This window comes from Hippoglossus hippoglossus, chromosome 15 (genome assembly GCF_009819705.1).
Source record: "Hippoglossus hippoglossus isolate fHipHip1 chromosome 15, fHipHip1.pri, whole genome shotgun sequence".
Classification (NCBI taxonomy): Eukaryota; Metazoa; Chordata; class Actinopteri; order Pleuronectiformes; family Pleuronectidae; genus Hippoglossus; species Hippoglossus hippoglossus.
The window spans coordinates 102,562-125,911 of record NC_047165.1 but is presented as its reverse complement, the minus strand read 5'-3'; the positions used below and the strand labels follow the sequence as shown (position 1 = coordinate 125,911).

General features: G+C 48.5%; 1 protein-coding gene across 1 annotated transcript; it reads right to left on the bottom strand.

Annotated features, from left to right (window-relative positions):
- Nucleotides 1–259: 259 nt before the first annotated feature.
- On the bottom strand, nt 260–23,319 carry znf318 (zinc finger protein 318). The gene is given in 14 exon segments (XM_034609428.1): nt 260–1,485; nt 1,488–2,828; nt 3,880–3,998; nt 4,477–4,570; nt 4,697–4,711; nt 4,713–4,895; nt 14,083–14,390; nt 14,490–14,589; nt 14,671–14,777; nt 14,972–16,160; nt 16,336–16,975; nt 18,075–18,184; nt 19,140–19,557; nt 23,183–23,319. Coding segments are annotated over 13 exon segments (5,622 nt in total). The 5' UTR covers nt 19,398–19,557; nt 23,183–23,319; the 3' UTR covers nt 260–327.
- Between the last annotated feature and the right edge of the window lie 31 nt (nt 23,320–23,350).

Below are 23,350 nucleotides of genomic sequence, written 5' to 3'. Positions count from 1 at the left end.
TTCTATATGAGAAAAAAGTAAAAATGACAATTGACCGGGTGTTTTACGATGTAAGAACACACTTGTTCACAGGATCAATAAACTGGTGGAAAACAGAGCAGCAGCAAGTTGTTCACTCAAGGCTCAAACACCTGAGACAAGATTGTTCTGGATCCTCAGGTGAAACCTGAGTCATGTGACTCTAGAGAAGACGCCAACTGGTCCAACAGATGAAGTGTTTTAAGAGTCGTAATTCTCACATGCAGCAGAACTTTAATAAATTGTGAATCACAGATAAACTGTCCATGACCCCTCTCCCCCCATAGATTACATTAGGTCCAGTTAACTCTACTCAAAGTTAAAATCGTACTCAAAGTCCAGGGAGGTCATGTCAGAGGGGAGGCCGAGTGTTTCAGTGGTGATCTCCGTCACTTGAGGGTCTCCCTCACTGGGGTTCCCCTCCTCTGACTGAGACCCAGTGTCTGGGTCTGATGTGTCCAGGCTTTTTGGGTCTGAAACTGCTGATTCAGAGTTCCCTGAAGCTATCTCTGATTGTAGCTCAAACTGGCCCCGCTGTTGCTGCTGCCGCCGAGTCTGGTATCTGGTTTGGGATCGAGTTTGTCTGACAGGGCAGGAGGCAGGGGGAGTTTTCTTGCCTCTTGTTTTGGGACTTGGTTTGGGTTCAGGTTCTGGAGTGGCATCAGGATTTGTCTCTGTATGAGACTGGGAGTCCTGATCTGATTTGAGCAGAGTTTGAGGTGTTGAATCTGGCTCAGCAGTTTCAGTTTGTAGGGGAATTTGGAACTCGATTTGGGTTACACTCGGAGTCTCTATCTGAGCTGAAGGAGTCAGTTTTGGTTGAGTTGTTGCTGAAGGTGTTTCAGATAGAGCCTCCTCTGGTGTTGGAGCAGGGCCAGAGTTCAAGGACCAAACTGAAGCAATCTGAATTTCAGATTTAATCTGGGATTGTGAACTTGGTGAGGAACTGGTTGAGTCTGGTTGTGGCGATGTTTGGACGTCAGTTGTAGGTTGGAACTGGGTTTGGGCCGGAGGTTGTAGATTTAGTGCTTGCGGGGCTGGAAGTAGACTTTCATTGGTGCTACTCTTGTCAGCTCTGGAGTCTGATTTGGTGATGGAAGAAGGACCCGATTGGCTGATGCCACTGTAGAAGATGCCAAATAATTCCCTGGCTTTGGCTGCAGCCAGGTTACTCTTAAGTTTCTCAGACTTCGGAAATCTGTCAGTCATGTTCATAAAAGGTGGAGGCTTGACGAACACAGTACGAGTCTGCTCGTTCTCTGGGACACCAGGAGCTGCAACATCAGAGACTATCTTTACCACCATTGATTGTGGAGGTTTGGCCTCAGAGGAAGCAGGAGTAGCCACAGATGACTGAGGTCTACCCTCTGATTCTGTGGACCTGGCCTGAGTGGGTGTGTGCTTAGCCCGAGTGGGGTGTGGCCTTGGCCTGAGTGGGTGTGGCCTTGGCCGGAGTGAGTGTGGCCTGACGGAGTGGGTGTGGCCTTAGTCTCACTCGGTGTGGGCTTAGCCTCAGTTGACAATGGTTCAGAAACTGGTGGTGCAGGTTTAACCTCAATTGGGGATTGTCTGGACACTGGCAATGGAAGTCTAGCTTCTAACAGTTTAGGTGGAGATTTACCTTCCAGCAGTGCGTTTTGAGCACTTAGAGCTTTTGAGAGACCATCAGAGAACAGCGGCAGGTCTTTTAGAGGAGGTCCTTGTGAAGTTGTGTTTTGGGGTCTGATTGAGAGAAAGGTATTCAGAGGTGCAGGTTTACCCATCATGGTCGTTTTCCTCAAGACTGCAGCAGGGGCTGGGAGGTTGGGCCGGATTCTTCCCCGGTTGGCTCCATTGGACACCCAAGGAGGAGGCATTGGTTGGTTACCCCCAAGCTTCTCTGCAATCTCTTTAGCAACAGCCACAGATTTAGCAAAAGAATCCTCCACGGAGACGAGCTGTAGGCTCGCAGCCGCTTCATCTTCCTTGATGAACTCAGCAGCGATTTTCTCAGCCACCTTTGTCAGCGTGTTCTCCTTCTTCTTCCAAGTGAACTTTCCAAATGTCGGGGCTGTGACTGCAGGGGTGGGCTTGCCAGCCTCCAGGCTCTGTTTGCGGAGCTTGGCCCTCATGGCCGGACTGGGACCACAAAAGATTTTGGGCGGGTCATAGGGCTTTGGTGGAGGTTCAGGTTTGGTGACCTCTGGTTTCCCTGCTGGTTTTCCAAGCTCAGGCTTTTTAAATGCTTCTCTCCGAGTCTTGGGGTTCCCTTCATCTCGTTCTCTGTCACATTTGGATCTTGAGTCTGGAGGATATTTACTGTATTTATACTTTTCTTCATCATCTCTTGGACCATATTTTGGGCGGTCATCGTATCTCTCATCATTGTCATTGCGATGCCGGTAACGATGCTCTTCTGCTCTGCTGTTTCTGTGTCGGTCACCCCTCTCCTCTTCGTTGTAGCGGTATTTATCATCCCTTTTGTTGCATTTATAGTTTTCGTCCTCATCTTTCTTACTGTAAGAAGATCGCTCCTCTTCCAGATTCTTGGTACTTTTAAAATCCTCCCCTGTCTTGTTGTCTTTCAGTCTCTCCTCCTCATCCTCCTTTTTGAATATAGATGTTTCTTCCTTCAGAGCAGCATTGTCATCTTCCTTCTTTTTCTCTTTGTCTTATCTTCTCTTTTTGTGTTTGGCCTTTTCCTCCTTGTCTTTGCCGCTTTTCTCGTCGTCGTCATGCTTGCGTTTCTTTCCACTTGTGTCTAAGGCCAGTCCCGCCTGTCGATCCAGGTTCCTTCTCTGTTCGTACAGCGGATTCTCATACATTTGTTTCTGGTGAACGAGGCATCAAGATAGAAAATTAAGAGATAGTGAAGATAATGTAAAAACAACAAAAACAAACACAGCCGAGTTCTTTTAACTTCTAAAAATGATTTGATCGGGATGAGTTATTACTCTTGTGTACGATTTAGTGACATCTAGTGGTGAGGTCACAGATCGCAACCAACAGTGTGTTTAAAGGGATAGTTCACCGAAAAAAAAACCAAAATTCACTTATTATCTACTCACCACTATGATGGAGGGGGGTGAAGTGTTTGAGTCCATAAAACACTTCTGGAGTTTCGGGGGTCAACAGTGTTGCAGCAGAATCCAATACAACTGAAGTCAATGGTAACTGATTCTTCAAACGTAATAAAACAGAATAAAAACATAACATGCCTCCGTATCTGCAAGCCCTGACATTCAAATTTGACGTTTTAAGCCTAAATATCCTCTACCGGAAGTAGCAAAGCTAGTGGACGTAGCCACACAATGGTGTGCCCGAGGTTCCTAGAACACACCTGGTAGGAAGATATCAGAGACATTTAGGCTTAAAACTTGGTGTAAATGACCTTGTTTCAAGTTATATATAGATGTCAAGGCTGGCAGACACTTGGTGACATCACAGGAGCAGATATGGTGGCATGTTATGTTTTTATTCTGTTGTCTTTATACGTTTGAAGAATCAGTCACCAGTTACTTCAATTGTTTTGGATTCTGCTGCAACACTTTTTACAACTGAGACTCCAGAAGTGTTTTGTGGACTAAAACACTTCACCCCCCCCTCCATCATAGTGGTGAGGAGATGAGGGAAGTTTCATTTCTCTGTGAACTATCCCTTTAAGATGGTTCGATGGACAAAGCCATCGTCCTCAACTGCACGTAAACTTGAATTTTTAAATATTCAAGTTATGTTTTCATCGGACTGTACTGGAACATTAACACTCCAACTCATCAGTGGCGTTGTACGATTTACCAATTTTACACAGCACATGGACAATTCTAATTCTTAAGTTTAATCTAACTCTCGTCGTACGGGGAAAGAGGCTAAACATTTACATACCTTGTATTTCTCGTTGTGAGCATGCGTGGTGACATGCTCCTCTGCACAGATGGCGTCTCCATAAAACTCTTTACACAGTAGGCAGAAGAATCCTCTGACGGGCTGCAGGAACTCCGAACCTGCAGCAAAACACACAAACCACAGACTGAACCCACAGACAGTAAACAAAATAAAGTGTCAATCATGTTTACCTGGTCGATGTCTTTTTTCGAAACCTGTCAGGACAGGAGAGGGTTAGTGCGCTGACATCTGACTGTGAAATATTGAAGTAATTGATGATAAAGAGTGGAGACGTTTTATTTTGGAGGAATAACTGTAGGAAATGTGTTTCAGCTGCTCAGTGACAGCAAACATATGAACACTGATGAGCAGTCAAAAACATTTCCTGCCTTCATCTGATGGAGACACATGATACTAATGACAGGTGAGGACAGACGTCTCATCTGGTTCCATGTTTTCATTAACAGATCCACACTGAGCTCCACCTGGAAGCAGAAGATGACTAACAACATTCAGTGGCTCGCACACCAGCATCATTGCAGAAACAGCAGCATTACCATGGTGTTGAAGAGAAACAACGGTGAGCGGTACAAGTACCTTTGGCGGGTTTAGTCTGTTTCTCCTCCTGTGGCGTGTTCTTGGTGATTTTGGTGGATGTGGAGGCCCAGGGCCGGTCGTACGGGTCAAGAGTCTGTGGAAAGAAAAGGAAATGTAAAGAATAAAATCAAAATGTCCAGTCCTGGTAAAATTAAATGAATTAATGTGATCCGTCTTACAAAGTGAGATAACGTGTCTTATGCTTACGCGCTTTACAAACCTTTCGATGCGTTTTTGCTTTGCAAGTGCGTGAAAAAATCAAACATGGAACCAGAAGTGACGTTACAGTTTTTGCACCAGTGGTTTCCAGCGTCATAGTATTCAAACGGCTCCGGGGGAGGGGTCGCAGGTGGGGCGCTGACAGGTGTCTTATTAGGGGACGCTCTCTGCGACATAGATGGTGGCGCTGCTGAGTTCTGCTAGAAAACAAAGATGAAGGAAAGTCAACATGGCGGGTGATGAACAGTCAGGATTCACTCACACAGAAACATTCAGAGAAAGAACAAGTTCATCTGGAAAACAAGTTGAGAAAGTTTCTTACCTTCAGCGACTTCCAGGCTCCAACTTGTTTACTCAGTAAATCCGTCGCTTTTAAAACCAACGATAACGTCTATTGTGAAGTTGACGCTTCCCTTGTTTTTGAGATCTTGAGTCACAAAACTGATAAACATTTGGTCTTTTAATGAACTGAAGACCCAGTTCAAACATCAAAGTCTGAATTCACCAGTTTAAAACTTCACAAATTTGACTGAACGATCAATGTTCACAATCTAAATCAATGATTTTTGATTTGTCTTTGAGATGATCAACAAAATAAATCACCAGTTTGTAGCGTAAATCTTGACAAGCTTTGAGTTTCTGTATTTCACAGTCCTGTAAAACTGACTCGATAACAGTTTCAGTCTGTGTGGACTCAAGCTGACTCACTGTTCACTGACCCGAGATCAGTGCGTTTGTCTCTGTGCATCTGAATCTAGATCTAGGAAACAGTAGCGATTAGACTTTAACTTTTATACTGAAGGAGACAATTCAAGTGTTTTACTGTGAAATCTGACAAAAGGAATGCAGAAGAACCGAGGAAATGAACCCATGCTGCGTTTTTTACTCTGATGACGTTCACATCTGAACACTACGCACATACACACAATACTGCATCCAGCCGCCATCAACAAACAAGTGACCTAAAACAAAGGAATTCATTTGAGATCTGGTCATAGTTGTTTTGATCAATCATCACTCAGATCAATGAACTACATTCATGAGGTGTGGTGATGAGATGTGATGAGGTGTGATGATGAGGTGTGGTGATGAGGTGTGGTGATGAGGTGTGATGAGATGTGGTGATGATGAGGTGTGGGGATGAGGTGTGATGATGAGGTGTGGTGATGAGATGTGGTGAGATGTGATGAGGTGTGATGATGAGGTGTGGTGATGAGGTGTGGTGATGAGGTGTGATGATGAGGTGTGGTGATGAGGTGTGGTGATGAGGTGTGGTGATGAGATGTGATAATGAGGTGTGATAATGAGGTGTGATGATGAGGTGTGGTGATGAGGTGTGGGGATGAGGTGTGGTGAGATGTGGTGATGAGGTGTGGTGATGAGGTGTGATGATGAGGTGTGGTGATGAGGTGTGGTGAGGTGTGGTGATGAGGTGTGGTGATGAGGTGTGGTGAGGTGTGGTGATGAGGTGTGGTGATGAGGTGTGGTGATGAGGTGTGGGGATGAGATGTGGTGATGAGGTGTGGGGATGAGGTGTGATGATGAGGTGTGGGGATGAGGTGTGGGGATGAGGTGTGGTGAGATGTGGTGATGAGGTGTGATGATGAGGTGTGGTGATGAGGTGTGGGGATGAGGTGTGGTGATGAGGTGTGGGGATGAGATGTGGTGATGAGATGTGGTGATGAGGTGTGGTGATGAGGTGTGGTGATGAGGTGAGGTGTGGGGATGAGGTGTGATGAGATGTGGTGATGAGGATGAGGTGTGAGGATGAGGTGTGGTGATGAGATGTGGTGATGAGATGTGGTGATGAGATGTGGTGATGAGGATGAGGTGTGAGGATGAGGTGTGGTGATGAGATGTGGTGATGAGATGTGGTGATGAGATGTGATGAGGTGTGGGGATGAGGTGTGAGGATGAGGTGTGGGGATGAGATGTGGTGATGAGATGTGGTGATGAGGATGAGGTGTGAGGATGAGGTGTGGGGATGAGATGTGGTGATGAGATGTGGGGATGAGATGTGGGGATGAGGTGTGGGGATGAGGTGTGATGAGGTGATGAGATGTGGTGATGAGATGTGGTGATGAGGTGTGGTGATGAGGTGTGGGGATGAGGTGTGATGAGGTGATGAGATGTGATGAGATGTGGTGATGAGGTGTGGGGATGAGGTGTGGGGATGAGGTGTGATGAGGTGATGAGATGTGATGAGATGTGGTGATGAGGTGTGGGGATGAGGTGTGAGGATGAGGTGTGGGGATGAGATGTGGTGATGAGATGTGGGGATGAGATGTGGGGATGAGGTGTGGGGATGAGGTGTGATGAGGTGATGAGATGTGGTGATGAGATGTGGTGATGAGGTGTGGTGATGAGGTGTGGGGATGAGGTGTGATGAGGTGATGAGATGTGATGAGATGTGGTGATGAGGTGTGGGGATGAGGTGTGGGGATGAGGTGTGGTGATGAGATGTGGTGATGAGATGTGGTGATGAGGTGTGGTGATGAGGTGTGGTGATGAGGTGTGGGGATGAGATGTGGTGATGAGGTGTGGGGATGAGGTGTGATGAGGTGATGAGATGTGATGAGATGTGGTGATGAGGTGTGGGGATGAGGTGTGGTGATGAGGTGTGGTGATGAGATGTGGTGATGAGATGTGGTGATGAGGTGTGGTGATGAGGTGTGGGGATGAGGTGTGGTGATGAGATGTGGTGATGAGATGTGGTGATGAGATGTGGTGATGAGATGTGGTGATGAGGTGTGGGGATGAGGTGTGGTGATGAGATGTGATGATGAGGTGTGATGATGAGGTGTGGTGATGAGGTGTGGTGATGAGGTGTGGGGATGAGGTGTGGTGAGATGTGGTGATGAGGTGTGGTGATGAGGTGTGATGATGAGGTGTGGTGATGAGGTGTGGTGATGAGGTGTGGTGATGAGGTGTGGTGATGAGGTGTGGTGATGAGGTGTGGGGATGAGGTGTGGGGATGAGGTGTGGTGATGAGATGTGATGATGAGGTGTGATGAGGTGTGATGATGAGGTGTGGGGATGAGGTGTGGTGAGGTGTGGTGATGAGGTGTGGGGATGAGGTGTGGGGATGAGGTGTGGGGATGAGGTGTGGTGATGAGGTGAGGTGTGGTGATGAGGTGTGGGGATGAGGTGTGGTGATGAGGTGTGGGGATGAGGTGTGGTGATGAGGTGTGATGAGGTGATGAGATGTGATGAGATGTGGTGATGAGGTGTGGGGATGAGGTGTGGGGATGAGGTGTGGTGATGAGATGTGGTGATGAGGTGTGGTGATGAGATGTGGTGATGAGATGTGGTGATGAGGTGTGGGGATGAGGTGTGGTGATGAGGTGTGGTGATGAGATGTGATGATGAGGTGTGGTGATGAGGTGTGGGGATGAGGTGTGGTGAGATGTGGTGATGAGGTGTGATGATGAGGTGTGGTGATGAGGTGTGGTGATGAGGTGTGATGATGAGGTGTGGTGATGAGGTGTGGGGATGAGGTGTGGGGATGAGGTGTGGTGATGAGGTGTGGTGATGAGATGTGATGATGAGGTGTGATGAGGTGTGATGATGAGGTGTGGGGATGAGGTGTGGTGAGGTGTGGTGATGAGGTGTGGTGATGAGGTGTGGGGATGAGGTGTGGTGATGAGGTGTGGTGATGAGATGTGGTGATGAGGTGTGGTGATGAGGTGTGGTGATGAGGTGTGGTGATGAGGTGTGGTGATGAGGTGTGGGGATGAGGTGTGGTGATGAGGTGTGGTGATGAGATGTGGTGATGAGATGTGGTGATGAGATGTGATGAGATGTGGTGATGAGGATGAGGTGTGAGGATGAGGTGTGGTGATGAGATGTGGTGATGAGATGTGATGAGGTGTGGGGATGAGGTGTGAGGATGAGGTGTGGGGATGAGATGTGGTGATGAGATGTGGTGATGAGATGTGGTGATGAGGATGAGGTGTGAGGATGAGGTGTGGGGATGAGATGTGGTGATGAGGTGTGGTGATGAGATGTGGTGATGAGGTGTGGTGATGAGGTGTGGTGATGAGGTGTGGGGATGAGGTGTGGTGATGAGGTGTGGTGATGAGATGTGGTGATGAGGATGAGGTGTGAGGATGAGGTGTGGTGATGAGGTGTGGTGATGAGGTGTGGTGATGAGGTGAGGTGTGGTGATGAGGTGTGGGGATGAGGTGTGGTGATGAGGTGTGGTGATGAGATGTGGTGATGAGATGTGGTGATGAGATGTGATGAGATGTGGTGATGAGGATGAGGTGTGAGGATGAGGTGTGGGGATGAGATGTGGTGATGAGATGTGGTGATGAGATGTGATGAGGTGTGGGGATGAGGTGTGGTGATGAGGTGTGGGGATGAGGTGTGGGGATGAGATGTGGTGATGAGATGTGGTGATGAGATGTGGGGATGAGATGTGGTGATGAGGTGTGGTGATGAGGTGTGATGAGGTGTGGGGATGAGGTGTGGTGATGAGGTGTGGTGATGAGGTGTGATGAGATGTGGGGATGAGATGTGGGGATGAGATGTGGTGATGAGGTGTGGTGATGAGATGTGATGAGGTGTGGTGATGAGGTGTGGGGATGAGGTGTGGTGATGAGGTGTGATGAGATGTGATGAGATGTGGTGAGGGGATGAGATGTGGTGATGAGATGTGGGGATGAGGTGTGGTGATGAGATGTGGTGATGAGATGTGGTGATGAGGTGTGGTGATGAGGTGTGGGGATGAGGTGTGGTGATGAGGTGTGATGAGGTGATGAGATGTGATGAGATGTGGTGATGAGGTGTGGGGATGAGGTGTGGGGATGAGGTGTGGTGATGAGATGTGGTGATGAGGTGTGGTGATGAGGTGTGGTGATGAGATGTGGTGATGAGGTGTGGGGATGAGGTGTGGGGATGAGGTGTGGGGATGAGGTGTGGTGATGAGGTGTGGTGATGAGATGTGGTGATGAGATGTGATGAGATGTGGTGATGAGGATGAGGTGTGAGGATGAGGTGTGGTGATGAGATGTGGTGATGAGATGTGGTGATGAGATGTGATGAGGTGTGGGGATGAGGTGTGAGGATGAGGTGTGGGGATGAGATGTGGTGATGAGATGTGGTGATGAGATGTGGTGATGAGGATGAGGTGTGAGGATGAGGTGTGGGGATGAGATGTGGTGATGAGATGTGGGGATGAGATGTGGGGATGAGGTGTGGTGATGAGATGTGGTGATGAGATGTGGTGATGAGGTGTGGTGAGTGATGAGATGTGATGAGATGTGGTGATGAGGTGTGGGGATGAGGTGTGGTGATGAGGTGTGGTGATGAGATGTGGTGATGAGGTGTGGTGATGAGATGTGGTGATGAGATGTGGTGATGAGATGTGGTGATGAGGTGTGGGGATGAGGTGTGGTGATGAGGTGTGGTGATGAGATGTGATGATGAGGTGTGATGATGAGGTGTGGTGATGAGGTGTGGTGATGAGGTGTGGGGATGAGGTGTGGTGAGATGTGGTGATGAGGTGTGGTGATGAGGTGTGATGATGAGGTGTGGTGATGAGGTGTGGTGATGAGGTGTGGTGATGAGGTGTGATGATGAGGTGTGGTGAGGTGTGGTGATGAGGTGTGGGGATGAGGTGTGGGGATGAGGTGTGGTGATGAGATGTGATGATGAGGTGTGATGAGGTGTGATGATGAGGTGTGGGGATGAGGTGTGGTGAGGTGTGGTGATGAGGTGTGGTGATGAGGTGTGGGGATGAGGTGTGGGGATGAGGTGTGGGGATGAGGTGTGGTGATGAGGTGTGGTGATGAGATGTGGTGATGAGGTGAGGTGTGGTGATGAGGTGTGGGGATGAGGTGTGGTGATGAGGTGTGGTGATGAGATGTGGTGATGAGATGTGGTGATGAGATGTGGTGATGAGGATGAGGTGTGAGGATGAGGTGTGGTGATGAGATGTGGTGATGAGATGTGATGAGGTGTGGGGATGAGGTGTGAGGATGAGGTGTGGGGATGAGATGTGGTGATGAGATGTGGTGATGAGATGTGGTGATGAGGATGAGGTGTGAGGATGAGGTGTGGTGATGAGGTGTGGTGATGAGATGTGGTGATGAGGTGTGGGGATGAGGTGTGGTGATGAGGTGTGGTGATGAGATGTGGTGATGAGGATGAGGTGTGAGGATGAGGTGTGGTGATGAGGTGTGGTGATGAGGTGTGGTGATGAGATGTGGTGATGAGGTGTGGTGATGAGGTGAGGTGTGGTGATGAGGTGTGGGGATGAGGTGTGATGAGATGTGGTGATGAGGATGAGGTGTGAGGATGAGGTGTGGTGATGAGATGTGGTGATGAGATGTGGTGATGAGATGTGATGAGGTGTGGGGATGAGGTGTGAGGATGAGGTGTGGGGATGAGATGTGGTGATGAGATGTGGTGATGAGGATGAGGTGTGGTGATGAGATGTGGTGATGAGATGTGATGAGGTGTGGGGATGAGGTGTGAGGATGAGGTGTGGGGATGAGATGTGGTGATGAGATGTGGTGATGAGGATGAGGTGTGAGGATGAGGTGTGGGGATGAGATGTGGTGATGAGATGTGATGAGGTGTGGGGATGAGGTGTGGTGATGAGGTGTGGGGATGAGATGTGGTGATGAGATGTGGGGATGAGATGTGGGATGAGATGTGGTGATGAGGTGTGGTGATGAGGTGTGGTGATGAGATGTGATGAGGTGTGGGGATGAGGTGTGGTGATGAGGTGTGGTGATGAGGTGTGATGAGATGTGGGGATGAGATGTGGGGATGAGATGTGGTGATGAGGTGTGGTGATGAGATGTGATGAGGTGTGGTGATGAGGTGTGGGGATGAGGTGTGGTGATGAGGTGTGATGAGATGTGATGAGATGTGGTGATGAGGTGTGGGGATGAGATGTGGTGATGAGATGTGGTGATGAGATGTGGGGATGAGGTGTGGTGATGAGATGTGGTGATGAGATGTGGTGATGAGGTGTGGTGATGAGGTGTGGGGATGAGGTGTGGTGATGAGGTGTGATGAGGTGATGAGATGTGGTGATGAGGTGTGGGGATGAGGTGTGGGGATGAGGTGTGGTGATGAGATGTGGTGATGAGGTGTGGTGATGAGGTGTGGTGATGAGATGTGGTGATGAGATGTGGTGATGAGGTGTGGGGATGAGGTGTGGTGATGAGATGTGGTGATGAGATGTGGTGATGAGATGTGGTGATGAGGTGTGATGAGGTGATGAGATGTGGTGATGAGGTGTGGGGATGAGGTGTGGGGATGAGGTGTGGTGATGAGATGTGGTGATGAGATGTGGTGATGAGGTGTGGTGATGAGGTGTGGTGATGAGGTGTGGTGATGAGATGTGGTGATGAGATGTGGTGATGAGATGTGGTTATGAGATGTGGTGATGAGGTGTGGGGATGAGATGTGGTGATGAGGTGTGATGAGATGTGGTGATGAGGTGTGGGGATGAGATGTGGTGATGAGGTGTGATGATGAGATGTGGTGATGAGATGTGGTGATGAGATGTGATGGGGAGATGTGGTGAGGTGTGGTGATGAGATGTGGTGATGAGGTGATGAGGTGTGATGATGAGGTGTGATGATGAGATGTGGTGATGAGATGTGATGGGGAGATGTGGTGATGAGATGTGGTGATGAGGTGTGATGATGAGGTGTGGGGATGAGATGTGATGATGAGATGTGGGGATGAGGTGATGAGGTGTGATGATGAGGTGTGGTGATGAGATGTGGTGATGAGGTGTGGTGATGAGGTGTGGGGATGAGGTGTGGGGATGAGATGTGGGGATGAGGTGTGGGGATGAGGTGTGATGATGAGGTGTGGTGATGAGGTGTGGGGATGAGATGTGGTGATGAGGTGTGGGGATGAGGTGTGGTGATGAGATGTGGTGATGAGGTGTGGGGATGAGGTGTGGGGATGAGGTGTGGGGATGAGATGTGGGGATGAGGTGTGGGGATGAGGTGTGATGATGAGATGTGGTGATGAGGTGTGGGGATGAGGTGTGGGGATGAGGTGTGGGGATGAGGTGTGGTGATGAGGTGTGGGGATGAGGTGTGGTGATGAGGTGTGGGGATGAGATGTGGGGATGAGGTGTGGGGATGAGGTGTGATGATGAGGTGTGGGGATGAGGTGTGGTGATGAGGTGTGGGGATGAGGTGTGGGGATGAGGTGTGGGGATGAGGTGTGGGGATGAGATGTGGGGATGAGGTGTGGGGATGAGGTGTGGGGATGAGGTGTGGGGATGAGATGTGGTGATGAGGTGTGGTGATGAGGTGTGGTGATGAGGTGTGATGATGAGGTGTGGGGATGAGGTGTGGGGATGAGGTGAGGTGTGGTGATGAGGTGTGGTGATGAGGTGTGGTGATGAGATGTGGTGATGAGATGTGGTGATGAGGTGTGGGGATGAGATGTGGTGATGAGATGTGGTGATGAGGTGTGGTGATGAGGTGTGGTGATGAGGTGTGGTGATGAGGTGTGGTGATGAGGTGTGATGATGAGGTGTGGGGATGAGGTGTGGGGATGAGGTGTGATGATGAGGTGTGGGGATGAGGTGTGGGGATGAGGTGTGATGATGAGGTGTGATGATGAGGTGTGGGGATGAGGTGTGATGATGAGGTGTGGGGATGAGGTGTGGGGATGAGGTGTGGGGATGAGGTGTGGGGATGAGGTGTGGTGATGAGATGTGGGGATGAGGTGTGGGGATGAGGTGTGGGGATGAGGTGTGGGGATGAGGTGTGGGGATGAGGTGTGGGGATGAGGTGTGGGGATGAGGTGTGGGGATGAGGTGTGGGGATGAGGTGTGATGATGAGGTGTGGGGATGAGGTGTGGGGATGAGGTGTGGGGATGAGGTGTGGGGATGAGGTGTGGGGATGAGGTGTGGTGATGAGGTGTGGTGATGAGGTGTGGGGATGAGGTGTGGGGATGAGGTGTGGGGATGAGGTGTGGGGATGAGGTGTGGGGATGAGATGTGGGGATGAGGTGTGGGGATGAGGTGTGGTGATGAGGTGTGGTGATGAGGTGTGGTGATGAGATGTGGGGATGAGGTGTGGGGATGAGGTGTGGGGATGAGGTGTGGGGATGAGGTGTGGGGATGAGGTGTGGTGATGAGGTGTGGGGATGAGGTGTGATGATGAGGTGTGATGATGAGGTGTGGGGATGAGGTGTGGTGATGAGGTGTGGGGATGAGATGTGGGGATGAGGTGTGGGATGAGGTGTGGTGATGAGGTGTGGTGATGAGGTGTGATGATGAGGTGTGGGGATGAGGTGTGGGGATGAGGTGTGATGATGAGGTGTGGGGATGAGGTGTGGGGATGAGATGTCATATGTTGTTCAGTCATATTTCCTGTTACTTCCTCCACAGGTGTTTGTACCTTTAACGTAGAACTGCTGGACGCCTGTCGTCCCTCAGGACTCCTCTCTGCCTCCCGTCTCTTCTTCTCTGGCGGCGGAAAGCTCTGGTCTTCAGTGGGTTTGCTAACCCTGCGGGGCCGGTCGGCTGGGCTGAGGCCAAGGATGAGCGCCACTTTGTCGATCTCGTTACGTTTCTTCTCGGCGGCCTCATGCTCCTTGCGGAGGTTAGAGATCTGAGTCATGACCTCCTCCTGCAGTCGGCTGATCTCCTGCAGCAGAGGGTCTTTGTGACCTTCTTTCTCCCTGCGCTTCTTCCTCAAGAGCTCACCTGTAACACATAGCAGCCGTCAGCCACCTGACGGTCACGTCATTGATGCTGGTAGTGTGTGAATGAACAAGTGGTTTCAGGTGAATCATGTGAACTCACCCTGTTGCTTTCTGAGTCTCTCCAGCTCCTTCATCAGATAATCCTTCTTCTTCATCCTCACCTCCCTCTCCTGTTTCAGCTTCTCCCGCTCCTCCAGAACCTGAAAACAAGAGCAGAAACACTTCCTGTTTCAACTGTTCGTACCTGGTGGGTAAGTGTTGCACTCTGACGCGAGTCAAACCTTTTGTTTCTGACTCTCATTGTTCTGCTCCTCAGACACTTTCCTTTCGTAGCTGCTGAGTTTTGAGACGCTCTTCTCTCTGTCCTGAGCTAACGTCTTCACCGAACCTTTGGACAGAAACAAAACTACCATGAAGATGATAATGAAGACGACCCTGCTTCTGTTAAAAAATCTAAACACATTCACACCTTTCACTCTCAAAACTACTGGAATAATAATAATAATAATAATAATAATAATAATAATAATAATAGAGAAAAAGAGGAATATTCCTTAAATCATGATCACTGATTGGACTGACCTTTGGCCCCTGGCTCAGAGGCCAGTTTATGGTAAGGCTCTTGGTACTGCTGAGTTGGAGGGAACTCGTCGGAGCCGGTCTGGGGGGGCAGTGTAATGTTGGGGGGTGGGTACAAAGGTGGCCACTGCTGGTGCATGTAGGGCAGGTAGTTTCCATACTGGCCATAACCTGGTGGGGGGTAATTAGGGGGCATCATACCATGGGCCTGTGGGGGGGGGTAGGTGGGTATGGGCACCCCAGAATGAGGAGGGAGGGTCTGGGGGTCAGGGATTTGTGGCAGCAGTTCGTTGTGTGGTGGCGGCGCTGTGATTTTCTGTTCGACATTTGTCTCGTCTTTGACAGATTTGTTTGGAGCCGACTTCCTGCAGCTGTCGTCACTGCTCCAACTCTTCCCCCGTTTACCCCCCCAGCTGCGACTCCTGCTCCTGCTACTGCTGCTGGAACTGCCGCTCCGGCTCGGCCTCCTGCGACCTTGGCTGCCGTCCGAGCTGTCAGAGGAGTACCGCCTGCGACGCGTGGGCGTCTTCGCAGGCTTGTTTCCGTGGAGACGCTCCTTGGTCCTGGCAGCCATCTTGCTGATCTCTGTGACACCCAAGTCGAGGCCAATGGTCTTCAGCAGGTCCTGGATCTTCTCATACTCCTCTAGTGACTCCGTACCTGAGGGTTGGGCTGGGTTTGACACCTGTACTGTGGTGTTCTGGTCCGGGCTGATAATGGAACGACTAGCGTTCCTTGGGTCCAGCTCCTCTGTGGTGGATGGGGCCTGGAGGTGAGATGAGGCCCCTGGGGGGAGGCCAAAGGTCTGAACGATGGTGGCTTTTGTTAGGGGGTAATCTCCATACAGCGCCTCCTCCGTCACGTCTCCGTACATATCTAGCCCATGGTGTCGGACCGGCTCGGACACTGGTGGAGGTTTGGGCTCCTCAGAGTCTCCGTACAGAAACTTCTCCTCATCATCAATTTCGTCCACGGCCTTCATCTGGGTCTTGACCCCTGCCCCCTCCAACAGGTTGAGGATTTCTTTGATCTCCGTGTCGAACCCAGCACGATGAACTGTCTGCGGGTCGGACCCCAGCTCCGACAAAACGGACGCCACCATGTGAGGGTCCATGCCTTTAACCGCCTGCAGGATCTGGTCGGCCACACAAGACACGTTGGAGCCGACGAGGCCACGGGGGGAGTCTACATTCTGAAAAAAAACAACAGGCGAGTTCAGATCAAATGTTTCTTCTCTATTAGATGTTAGCTTGTTTTGCACTATCTCCATGGAAACAACCTGTGTATGTTACATGTGAATGCAAATACTTCTGTGGGTCCTGTGAAGTTGGAGTCACTGAGTGTGTTTTCACATGTTGGCATCCTACCCGGATCGATGGTGAGTCGTTGCGTTTCTTCAGGATGGATTTTGTCGGCAGGCTCAGAATCTCCTCCAGCTCTTTCCTGCGTCGAGCCATCTCCAGCTCTTTAAAGCCTTTCTTGTATCTTTCATCTCCACTGTGGCTGCGGCTGCTCGAGTTTGAGCTGGAGCTGCTGCTCACACTGCGGCTTCTACTGCGGCCATGACTCGCTACTTTGCTGAAACTCCTCCCTCTGCTCCTCCCTTTAGAACGGGACCTGGATCTAGACCTGCTGAAAGCACGACTCTTGCTGCGTCCTCGACTCTTGGCCCGGCTTAGGTCCGGACTTCGGCTCTGGCTGCGAGGCCGACTCTTGCTCCGACCTCGACTCTTGGCCCGGCTTAGGTCCGGACTCCGGCTCTGGCTGCGAGGCCGACTCTTGCTCCGACCTCGACTCTTGGCCCGGCTTAGGTCCGGACTCCGGCTCTGGCTGCGAGGCCGACTCTTGCTCCGACCTCGACTCTTGGCCCGGCTTCGGTCCGGACTCCGGTTCTGGCTGCGGGGCCGACTCTTGCTCCGACCTCGACTCTTGGCTCGGCTTCTGTCCGGACTGCGGTCGCGACTGCGGCCCCTGCCCCGCTCATACTCAGGTCGAGCAGGGAAGTCTCTGCAGAGAAAGATGATATACTCAGAATGACTCAACATGCAGCTACCTACGGACATTTTCGACGTGATTTTCTACTATAAAAGGAAAACATAAATCATTGTCATTAAAGAATAGTTCATCCAGAATTCTGCTCTAACGCTGTTTACCCCTGAAACTCCAGAAGTGTTTTGTGAACTCAAACACTTCATCACACCCTCCATCAGAGCAGTGAGTAGATAAGTGAATTTGTACTTCTGGGTGAACTATCCCTTTAAACACACATTTAGAGACATTTTCATCATTATTTTTTTTACATAAATATGAGGCAGGACTTATTTTTGTTGGCGTCAATTTTGGGACAGTGGGTGTGCAGCATCCAGTCAATGACAAAGTGGAGTCGTGAATGGGCGGTACTCAGTTAAAACATAAGCAGCTTTCAGACCTGAGCTCCTCAGTTCTCTGGATCTTCTCTGGAGGATCAGACTCAGTTTGTCTTCCTCCTCCTGAGCTCCTGTATAAAGTCTAGATCCAGGAGCAGTGTGAACACAGCAGAGGATCCTCCACTGATTCACTGAGTGAGTGGGGGGGGGGGGGGGGGGGGGGGCTTCTAACACGGGACACAAACATGAAGAAACTAAAACAAAGATCTCTGGTGAAGAAGTGCTGACACACGATGAAGACACAGACGAAGATGTGAAGAGTGTTCGTGGTGATCAGAGCTGAAGGTGTCAGGTGATGTCAACATGATCACATGACCTCTGCAGCAGAGGTAACACGTCACTTCCTGTCTCTGTCTGCTGCACCCGGCTGCCCCCCCTCTCACCTGAACCAGGACGAGGATCTGATGCTGTTGTGAACGAGTCTGTGCGGAAAACCTGCTGCTGTGCTAACATGTTTAAAAAGCAAACTGCGGGTAAAGTCTGTATTCAATTCTCCGGACTCTGAAGACGGCTATAGCAACCAGGTTACCTCGCTGCCTCCGCAACATTGGGTTTCTCTGCATTCTTATGTACAGTGGTCTGTAGCACCACCAAGAGGCTGTGGCTGAACGTTTTTTTTTTATAAACCTTTTCCTCACATCCATCAGAATGTAAGTTTATGGATTTTCTTTTAAGTGTACCTGTCATGATGGCGTGAAGGGGCGGAGCCAGACCCTGACGTCAGCTCGTTGCCAACAGTGATAACCAGGTTGTGGTCGAGGGGAATTGGGCCACGTGGTGACAGAGACCTCTGCAACATAAAACCATAAAACATTCAAACTGAGAAAAACAGTTTTATACATGATCTATTAACATGAACCAGAACGTCTCAGATGTGAGGAGCAGTGTTTCTACCTGTTCGCTGTGCCCAGGTGAGGTCAGAGGTCATTGTTACAAAAAAATGAAACAGACTTTTTACATGTGTGAGTCACTTGATTAACACATGACTAAGGAAAATAATATAAACCAGCGAAGGCGATTCAGTTTCCCTTTCTTATTGAATCAAACCAGGAAACTATTAAAAAAATCTGTTGATTCTCTGGGAATCACTTGTAAATGTTGTTTGAAAATTATTTCAACATTAAACATGTTTTTACTTCAGATGATGAAACAAACAGTTTGAAAACTGTAGTTTGATGAAAGAGGTGATGAAGTGGCAGGTGTTGGGATGAAGTAACCAGTTCACAGATCCGGGGCCGCTCCCCCCACTCGCTGGGCCACAAGTGCCAGAGTTGAGAACATATCCCGATTTTTATTCGAGGAAATACAGTTATACCAGAAACCTCATGAAGCAGTTCCGCTACTGTTTTGTGTGACTAATTGTATATTTCTGTTTTTCTTTATATTTGTATTTATATCTATTTAATTTTAAGAACAGCGGCAACATTGATAATTAAATGTAATACATTGGAACTTGTATTTAATAAGATTGTATATTCATATACGTTTATGTGTATGTTGCTGTTTTGCGTGTCTTTGCAAAGTGACATTTTTTCAGTTGTGTGTGGGACTAATTGAATACTTTTGTTTTTCTAACAAGTACAACATATCTATACAAATAAAAATCGTATTCATTCTGGCGGGGGGGGGGGGAGGAATCATTAGTCGTTGGTGCTGTCACATAAAAAACGTTATATATTATTTTATATTATAAAACACGTTCAACAAACACGAGCCTTCTTCGAATCAGAGCCCGGCGAACTCACCTCTCTCGGGGGACCTCCAGCCCAGTGCTCCGCGCCTCGGTGGCTTCCTGATCCGGGGGAAGGGTACCTCCTGCGTGGTGGGGACCGGCGGTATGAGTCCGGTTGACCGTGCTCGTGATAGCCGTGGTGGTACGGAGGTCTGGGCCGGCTCCGGTCGTCTCTGTAGTCCGGAGCCGGGTAAGGCCGCGGAGGCCGCGGTCCTCGGCCTTCGAAAGGCGGCGGGTAGCCTCCCCTCGGAGGAGGCCGACCACGGTACATGTAGTCCCGCAGATAATCAGCGGCTCCTCCCGGTGAAGATTCAAACAGAAGAAGGTTCTGTCCACGAGGCTCAAAACAAAGATTTTAACAGTCAGCCATTAAACAACTTCTTCTTCTTCTTCCTGGTTCCATTAGTTCCCTGCTGCGTCACCGCCACCTGCTGGACGGAGGGAGAATCAGAGGAGAACAAGGGGCGGAGTCAGACGTTTGACTCCACCCACGTTGAGCACATCATCAGATGACTTCCAGTTAGATATACTCAAAGGCACCACCTAGTGGCGGAAACCATGTAGCTCATATGAACACTGCTCCATAATCACTCACACCAGGATATTTATACATATTTATATTTGTCAAATAATCATCGCCTATGTTTAAAGAAATAAGGTTGAAACAAAAATGTTATTGTTAGCTGAATTCAAATAAGTTACAATTAAATATAAAATCGCAGGGTCCCCTATAAATAATATCAAGTTGTTTGTTAGGACAGCCCTGGGGCCTCATTTATAACCGTTGCATACGCACAAAACGGGGTCTAAAAACTTGCGTACGTCAGTTCTCACGCAAACGTTGGAATTTATAAAAACAAACTCGGAGGGAGAATGTGAGGATTTCCACGCAAACTCTGACTTCTTCGTACGAACATTTTGGAGACGGGAAAGCGGTGATGCAGACGTGAGGAGGTGAACTGAAGCAGATTATTGATCCACTTTGCTCGCGGGACAAAACTGTTCCACACGAACCTTCAATTGCAAAATATATAAAAGAACTTACAACAAATTACGTTCAGATTCCATTAAACAGCGGAGTTACACAGCCCAGTCGTTTATAGTTTTGAATAATATCTTCTAACACTGTTTATCATCCAGGACGAGTGTGTAACAGGTCTGTAGTGAACGTGGCTGTTCCATCAGGTGCACAGAGCGACCTGGAGATCACTATAAAGAAAAACTATTCACTTTCAAACTTCTATTTCCAAACAATATCCCAGAGAAGGTGAGGATCCACTGATGTGAGGGAATCGGTCCGGTTGCTCTAAATAAATAAATACTGCTGTGACACTGGTGCGTGATGCTGCGTGATGCTGCGTGATGCTGCGTGATGGATGCAGGTGAATGGAAGGAGGAGGAGGAAACGAGGGTTCAGCGATGACTGATCAGCTGATCTAGATTCTATAGATCTGTGATCTCCGAGCTGAACTGAGTCCAGTATTAGATCGACTGACGGAACCGAACCATCCCAGGACAAACACGAGCTTATAAATATAATTATGTGAACAGGTTAGGGTTAAGTTCCCTCACATTCTGATCGTGGTGGCTGCTGACCATATTTATAAATCACAGTCCACCTGGAAACGTTCGTACATGGATCTGCCTCATACTCCTCCACAGTGAGGTGGCGGTGAAGAGACATTTGATGGGACAGCAGTGATGTCACTAATAAATAAAATACCCTGATACTCTGCTGCTGTTAACACAGCGAGTGAGAGTGAAGACGATGAAAGAACCGAGCCGGAAATAAGAAAAGATCCAAAGGTGGAGGCAGAAAAACACCGTGTCAGAATGACCTTGTTGAATCACCTGTTCACATAATTATATTTATAAGCTCGTGTTTGTCCTGGGATGGTTCGGTTCCGTCAGTCGATCTAATACTGGACTCAGTTCAGCTCGGAGATCACAGATCTATAGAATCTAGATCAGCTGATCAGTCATCGCTGAACCCTCGTTTCCTCCTTCTCCTTCCATTCACCTGCATCCATCACGCAGCATCACGCAGCATCACGCAGCATCACGCAGCATCACGCAGCATCACGCAGCATCACGCAGCATCACGCACCAGTGTCACAGCAGTATTTATTTATTTAGAGCAACCGGACCGATTCCCTCACATCAGTGGATCCTCACCTTCTCTGGGATATTGTTTGGAAATAGAAGTTTGAAAGTGAATAGTTTTTCTTTATAGTGATCTCCAGGTCGCTCTGTGCACCTGATGGAACAGCCACGTTCACTACAGACCTGTTACACACTCGTCCTGGATGATACACAGTGTTAGAAGATATTATTCAAAACTATAAACGACTGGGCTGTGTAACTCCGCTGTTTAATGGAATCTGAACGTAATTTGTTGTAAGTCAGAATTTGCGTGGAAATCCTCACATTCTCCCTCCAAGTTTTTTTATAAATTCCAACTTTTGCGTGAGAACTGACGTACGCAAGTTTTTAGACCCCGTTTTGTGCGTATGCAACGGTTATAAATGAGGCCCCAGGGCTGTCCTAACAAACAACTTGATATTATTTATAGGGGACCCTGCAATTTTATATTTAATTGTAATTTATTTGAATTCAGCTAACAATAACATTTTTGTTTCAACCTTATTTCTTTAAACGTAGGCGATGATTATTTGACAAATATAAATATGTATAAATATCCTGGTGTGACTGATGTCTAATTATGGAGCAGTGTTCATACAGTATCTTCATGTATGGACGTTCATTAAAGGGATTGTTCACTCAAAAATGAAACTTCCCTGATCATCTACTCACCACTATGATGGAGGGGGGTGAAATGTTTGAGTCCACAAAACACTTCTGGAGTTTCAGGGGTAAATAGTGTTGCAGCCAAATCAAATTGAAGTCAATGATGACCGATTCTTCAGACATAAAAAAAACAGAAAAATACTCCATACTGCTCGTGTGGTGTTTTCCAAGTGTCCGCAATCCCCGACATTCAAATTCACCTCAAAACGAGGTCAATTACACCATGTTTTAGCCTAAAAGTCCTTCGATAGCTTCCTCTGAGGCCAAGTTCATTATCGCAGGCACACAAGCTGTCGCCCAAGGTAGCATCGCTACTTCTGTTAGCGGACATTTAGGCTAATAACGTTGTGTAAATGACGCCATTTCGAGTCAAATTTGAATGTCGGGTCTTGTGGACACTTGGATGACACCACACATGCAGTATGGAGGCATGTTATGTTTTGAAGGAGTCACCATCGAAGGCCGCCGTACTCGGCCTTCGAGAGGCGGCGGGTAGCCTTCCCTCGGCGGAGATTCAAACAGAAGAAGATTTTGTCCACAAGGCTCAAAACACAGATTTTAACCATCAGCCATTAAACAACTTCTTCTTCCTTTCATTTAACTTCAATCCTTATTGGATTCTGCTGCAACACTGTTTACCCCTGAAGCTCCAGAGGGGTTTTCTGGACTCAAACACTTCTCCCCCCCGCCATCATAGTGGTGAGGAGATAATGAGGGAATTTTCATAGATGTTGAATGCACTAATTGGAAGTCACTTTGGATAAAAGCGTCAGCTAAATGACATGTAATTTAATGTAATGGGTGAACTATCCCTTTAATGTGCTGCATGGCTTGCACTACTAGGTGGTGCCTTAGAGTAAGTCTAACAGGAAGGGCGACTCTCGACGTCATCTGATGACTGCCCCTCTTGCCACCACCCCCCCCCCCCCCTCTCTCCACACTGGCTCTGGTTCTTTCTTCCAGTTAAAGAGTAGTTTCTCTCTCAGTCGTCAGAGCAGCTCATTGTTGAACTGTTGGTTTCTCTACAATATTGTCAATATGTAAAGTGACTTCAGGTCATGTTTTTTGATTTGATGATATATACATGAACCAGAAAAATTTGAATTGAACAATGTTTTGTTGCCGTTTTATTCTGAACTGAATTACAGAGCTATAATTGTGAAAATGTGTGAAGTGTGGTTTGAAGATTGTGCTGCTTGTTTGACATGAACAAAATAACAGTTCATGTAAAGTTCAGTGGTTCCTTACCCTGATGTGCTGTCTGAGTCAAACCCTCCCACAACTTCATCCTGTCATGTTGTGCTCTTATGTTATGTTGAGTATTTCCATGAATCAGCAGGAAGCTGAGAGCAGATAGTTTCATAGATCTCAGACAGGACTGAGGACAGTTTTCAGGGCCCAGCTCAGATTCAAACT